Source organism: Notothenia rossii (genome assembly GCF_949606895.1).
Source record: "Notothenia rossii genome assembly, chromosome: 2".
NCBI classification, from domain to species: Eukaryota; Metazoa; Chordata; class Actinopteri; order Perciformes; family Nototheniidae; genus Notothenia; species Notothenia rossii.
Window position 1 is genome coordinate 74,379,091 of NC_136904.1, and position 6,431 is coordinate 74,385,521.

General features: G+C 42.5%; 1 protein-coding gene across 1 annotated transcript; it reads right to left on the reverse strand.

Moving 5' to 3' along the window:
* Nucleotides 1-1,634: 1,634 nt before the first annotated feature.
* Nucleotides 1,635-6,137, reverse strand: LOC307030727 (frizzled-7-like). Its single transcript, XM_079667346.1, has one exon. It carries the CDS (start codon nucleotides 5,635-5,637, stop codon nucleotides 3,937-3,939), a length of 1,701 nt encoding a protein of 566 aa, XP_079523472.1. The 5' UTR covers nucleotides 5,638-6,137; the 3' UTR covers nucleotides 1,635-3,936.
* Between the last annotated feature and the right edge of the window lie 294 nt (nucleotides 6,138-6,431).

Genomic DNA, 6,431 nt, shown 5'->3' on the forward strand with positions numbered 1-6,431 from the left:
TTCTATGGACAATATTTCACTAAATATTGTGATTGTGAAGGGACTGTTATTTTTGATTGTTGTGTTTTTTATCTTAATGTGTCTGTTGATTGTGTATATAGGATATACATATTTGTATACATATCGGTATATTGTATAATTTTATTTTCGAATTCGGGATTGTTGGAAACGTCATTTCGATCTCTCTGTCTGTAAACACAAACTGAGTAAGATTGACATTAAAGTTCACTTCGACTTTCAGTTATGAAGAAGCTGGGGATTGAAGCCAGGACCTTATACATGCAAAGCACACGCTCTACCACTGAGCTACATCCCCTTCATACTGTTTTAACAATTTATAAAAATCTTCTTTATTTACCGAATATATTTGCTTCATTTGTGTTGAAAAATTACTTTGATAGCTCTTTTTAACATGACCCAAATGAGCAGAATCCTTAAATGTCCAACGATTTACTATCAAATAAATATTAATCTATGTTCGAGATGCTGGGGATTGAACCCAGGACCTTGTAGAGCACACGCTCTACCACTGAACTACATCCCCCTTCCTTATCATCATTTTCTAGTCATAGATTTTGGATGGCACACCACTCAACAGAGTATGTATATTGCAATGCTTTGACACTTTTAATGCTACGACAAAAATGCCTACGACCACAACATGTCAAATTAATATTTTTTAATTGTGTTTCATTATAACTCTTCATCAGCTGTCTCCAGAGCCAAGCTCATTTTCTACATTTCTACATAAGTAAATTGAAGCTCAGTGCAGTACCCAATTACCTCACCATGTGGTGCTGTAGCATTGTGTTTGTAGAAATCTGAATGTTTCACATCTGAAAGCAATGAACTCTACGACCGACCTACATCCCCATACCTTACTAATAATCTATAGCCATAATGTTTACATCATACGTAGCCTATGTCTATTGCAATGCTTTGTCACATATAATGCCCCTGCAAAAGTGTAAGACCACAGACCTGTCAAATTAATATTTACTCTTTTAAATTGTATTTCATTATCACTCTTCATCAGCTATCTCAAGAGCCCAGCTCATTCTCAAAATGTCTACCAAAGTAAATTGAGACTCAGTGCAGTGGTTTGTGGTTAGATAAAGGATTTTACACTACTGGGGTACATGCTAACGGTTGACATTTAGATGCATAGGAACATTTCCCTTTTTCATGTTAAAGCAACAGCCCTCAATCTTTCCGTGGCAAATAAAGATCCTTCTGAAAAAGAGCAGGCAATGTTGAGCATAACAATATTATCAATAACATTTAGGATTGTAGAACTTGCCTTGTTCACTTAATGGCAGGATCACATTGTTGCCTGTGTGTGTCATTGCTAATGAATATAAAGTCATGTGTCCTGCCTATGAATGAAGTATTGTCACTGGCCTGCCACAAAGTTAAGGTGGTAGGTGAAAGTAAAAACGATAGAACTTGTTCTGGATCATTTATTATTTAACAATAAATATCATGCATAAATTGACAAAACAATCTGAAGTCAAGGTCTACATACTCTGAGATTTCAACTGTTTTGTCAACGGCTTTTTCCAAGGTCAATCATTTACAGTGAAGCCCCACATACACAACGTATCACCTCAGAACACAAACCACAGGGGTCGATGAATTACAAACTGTATCGATTTTATTCAAACTGTACACGTACAACAGGCTTATCTCATTAAAAAAAGTAAAAAAAGACAAAAATGAGTATCCCGATAAATACAATATGTGTTTACAAAACAGAGACTGTGTTTACTTGGAAGGTTGCATATGATCCATTAAAAAAACCCACACACACACACTCATATTCCTTCTGAAAACTTAGTACATGACATACACTGTGTTGACAGATTGCGCTGTCTGAAGGCAACTATAGATTATTTCTGCCTTGTTGTGTTCAAGCATAGACAAGATAATAACTTGTGTAAAGTTGTGACCTGTTTACAACAAAATAATACATACTAATTTGAGCCATGGTTTGAGGTATGTATTACATTCACATACAGTTGAATATGAATGTTTGTATTTAGTGTATGTTATAGTATGTGTTGATTCAGCATACAGCTTTAGGGATCAAAAATAACTATAATGCCAGGTATACACTTTCATCCTTTTCTAAGTTTACCCTCATTGCTGCATGGTGTTGCCATTCAACATTTACATGTGAAGTATGTAAAGAAGCTCTGCTGTATGACAGGAAACAAGCCTTCTAACAAACATGCTGCATTGCAGCTAACTCAGTCCGACATGACTTTCTGCTCAGGTTTTCCCACAAAATCTAATGCTGAGTTTATGATTATATCAAAGAAATTAAAAGTGGATTGCTTCAGAAAATAAAGAATTGTGCAGACATTTTTTTTAGGCTGTTATTTTTGTGAAAGGGGCATTTAGTATAAGAATATGATCATAAACAGGTCACTAGGCAATGTTGGTGTCCAATGTTATTGTAATAAATTGCTGTATTGTCCCCAGAGATTCTTTCCCAGATAAAACGCTCCACCTTAGCTGAAAACTACGCAATATATCCTCGCTTCTCTTTATCTAAATAACACATATTCCCACAAGATAATGGCCTTTGACCTCCTTCCTGGTGTTTATGTCCATGATTTAGAACATCCAAACATATTTCAAATGCAGTTCTCGCTGTGTTTTGATGCCTTAACACTATAATAATTATTTATTAAAAACTAAAAAAGTTTCAGTTTGCTTGTGAAAACAAGACTTCAAGTGAAATTATAAGAGATTACTAGGTAGAATACTGGCATGAGTGTGTACAGTCATCTTTATCCAGGATAAAATAACATCATAAATCCTGAGCAACAATTTCCACTTGGATTAAATCTGGATCCTTGAAATGGTGCTTTGGATGTCTTAAAGGCTTAAGATCTTTTAGATGGGGGGGATCCAACAGTTGAGAGACCACACACAGAGACAAACAATGAGCTGTTGTGTTTCTTCATTGCAGAGTGGAGGCTGGTGTGTGTGTGTGTGTGTGTGTGTGTGTGTGTGTGTGTGTGTGTGTGTGTGTGTGTGTGTGGTCTAACTGATTCAGGTCATCCTGTGTTGAATCAATCATTTAAAAAACGTTTAACCTTAAGGATAGCTGTGCAAACCAATACATAACTTCATCCACCGTCGGAGTGAACATTCAATATAGTAGCAAATACTCAACAGTATGGAAACATTTAAAAAATATTGACAAAAATGAAATAAAAGTCTTTGATTTCTGGGCAGCCACATAATGGCGTGGTGGAGTCACAAGTTGATGGACATATTCTCATATTTGAACAGGCTAGATTGTACTCTGCAATATCTAACGCAAGTATCAAAGCGTTTCAGTCTTTAGCTAAAAGCAGAGTAATTTAAAACGTAGATGTATAATTAATACAGGCATACCTAATCAATGAATTCACAGTCAGAGGGCGCGGTTGCTGTAGGGATCAAACCTTTGACCTTTCCACTGCAGCATGGACAGGAGGCCACACTGCTCGAGCCATCAGTCTTTGCTGTTATGGTGTTTTCCACTAAGAGACTTTCACCATGACAGACAGGACATACATTCAAATTGTAATATTAAGGATATAATCAATAATATGTATGGAGTTTCATATGAAAAGTAACCTCATCAGTCTGGCATTACAGTCCCAGGACCAGTATGGCCATTCACACCAGTTCATAATCCAGATACTGTGGGCTGTCAGGTAATGAGAAAAAAAAGAAAATAAGAAAAAAGTTCATCCAACTTCTATCGAATATAGATTAAAGTTTGATTGTGTGTCCAAAAGCCTGAATTGCTGTCACAACCCGAAAACACATTTTTAAAATAGTCCAAAAAAAATATTAAAAATGAAAGCTATTTGACCTCATTTACATGGTTGTTATTTCCAAAACCCCGGGGCTTTGTGCCTTCTCTTACTCGGAACTTCACACCGTTGTCTCGCCATGGTTACCGTTGCTAAGGCGCTTGTAGAACCTCCTCCATGATTGGAGCGTCTTCCCAGACCAGACCCAGAAACCCGAAGTGATCCCGACTATCATGGTCATCAGGTACTTGATCATGAACACGGTGAAATCTGGGGTCATGGGGGCGAAGTTGTGAACCGGGCACTGCACGGCGAACCGCTTACAGGTCTGCATGTGCCAGGTCCGCTGCCAGTGCTCCCTGAAGGCCTGCTCGTAGAAGTAACAGGCGATCACTATGGTGGCCGGTACCGTGTAGAGCACGCTGAACACACCGATACGAACCATCAGCTTCTCCAGCTTCTCCGTCTTGGTGCCGTCGTGCTTCATGATGGTGCGGATCCGAAAGAGGGACACGAAGCCGGCCAGGAGGAAGGACGTGCCGATGAAAAGGTAGACAAACAGCGGAGCCAAGACGAAGCCGCGGAGGGCGTCCACGTTGAAGATCCCGACGAAACACACACCTGTCAGAACGTCGCCATCCACCTGGCCCATGGCGAGGATGGTGATGGTTTTAATGGCAGGGACAGCCCAGGCAGCCAGGTGGAAATATTGCGAGTTGGCTTCAATTGCCTCATGGCCCCATTTCATCCCGGCAGAGAGGAACCAAGTCAGGGACAAAATCACCCACCAGATGGAGCTGGCCATACCAAAAAAGTACAAAACCATGAAGAGGATGGTGCAGCCCTCCTTTTTGGTCCCCTGAGCCACTGTCCTGTAGCCGTCATCCTTGAATTTATCCACACAAACAACTTTATCCTCCAGGAAGAACCCAGCAGCGTAGGCTACCGCCACCATGAAATAACAGCCAGATAAGAAGATGATGGGCCTCTCCGGGTATCTGAACCGCCTCATGTCCACTAGATATGTGAGCACAGTGAATAAGGTGCTCACACAGCACAGGATAGACCAGATTCCTACCCACAGCCGGCCGAACTTCACTTCATCCTCACGGAAATACATGATGCCGGTAGGTTTAGTGGGCTCACACGGCGCCCCGCAGTCGTTGACCCCCATAAATTTGTAGCCCAAGTAGGTTGGCACCTCCAGCTGCAGAGGGCAGGAGAACTGGTACTGGTTGTGCTGGGGCGGTCGTAAATTGGGGCGCCCCATGTTGGGGGGAAGGGTCGCCAGCTCGCGATCAAAAGAGGGAGACGAGGCCGGGCTGCTGGGCTCGGATGTGTTCTGGCCCACGCAGATCTCACCGGCTCCGTGGACCGGGAAAGCCTCGCAGCGGAGCCGCTCCGGCCACTGGAAACCAAATTTATTCATGAGGGCTTCACATCCCTGGCGCGCACGCTCACACAGGGACCGACAAGGGGGGATGGCCTGCTCCAGCACCGTGCAGACTGGTGCATACATGGAGCAGAGGAAGAACTTCAGGTCTGCGGAACACTGGACCTTCACCAGGGGGTAGAACTGGTGCACTTCTAGGCCGGCGTCCTCCTGGTTCGTGTGGCCCAGCAGGTTCGGCATGATGGTCTGGTTGTAGGCGATGTCGGTACAAAGCGGGATGGAGATGGGCTGGCAGAAGCCGTGTTCTGGGATAGATATCCCGCTCTCACTGTTGTAATGTTGGGCAGAAGTGGATGTGAAGCACAGCCCGCAAAGCAGCCACATGATCCGCAGCAATACGGAGCCAGTGGTGGACCTGGCCGCCGCCATAGTTGAGGAGGAGGAGGGGGGAGGGAAGGAAAAAACTTTGCTCCAAGTAGGGCGACTTGAAAACGGTTGAAAAGCGTGGAAAAACTACATAAATTGTCACAACACTTATCTTTTAGTCCAAGCACTTCGAGTTCAAATGTCCGTAATCGTCTTTTCCTTGTGATTTATGAAGATTAATCCAAGTGAAACGTTCGTCGTGTCATGACTTCTTGATGGTCTTTGTAAGTGACTCCAAGCAGCCCACTCTCACTCCGGTCTCGGGGAAAATAACACTTAAAGTCCCATTTTCTTGAAGTAATGCAACCCCAAGTTATTCCAGTACGTCTACACAAAAGCGTCGCTAGTCTACCGCAAAACAATACACGGATAAAACTCAAAAAAGCTCATATTTCCATCGTTTTCTGACTTGACTTCACACTGTGCGGCGGTTCACATGCTGAGCAGTTGGGAGTCCAGAGGCTCGCTCTCCTCACTCCGTGCAGATTCCACCGGTTTCCAGGCACCCCCTCCATTCACAAGACCCCCCCGACAGAACGCGGGCGCCTTGAAACCGATGCAGCGTCTCAGCCAATCCTAGCATTTGTTTCCCTACAGGACTCGTTCTTGATTGGCCTTCACTCGCTATAGAAAGGAAAATGTGTTACAGTACTTACATTACACCAGAATTTAACATAAAATATATGTAATTTCCGGGAAGGGTTTCAAAAAGTCTTCTTAAATCGTATAGATAATTTATAACATTGAATAAACCGCTTTTGTTCTGTTTATGGGAAAGCAGCAGTATAACATCACCA

What these genes read in the sequence shown, in the direction of transcription:
- LOC307030727 (XM_079667346.1), bottom strand. Translation starts at nt 5,637, where the DNA reads ATGGCGGCGGCCAGGTCCACCACTGGCTCCGTATTGCTGCGGATCATG.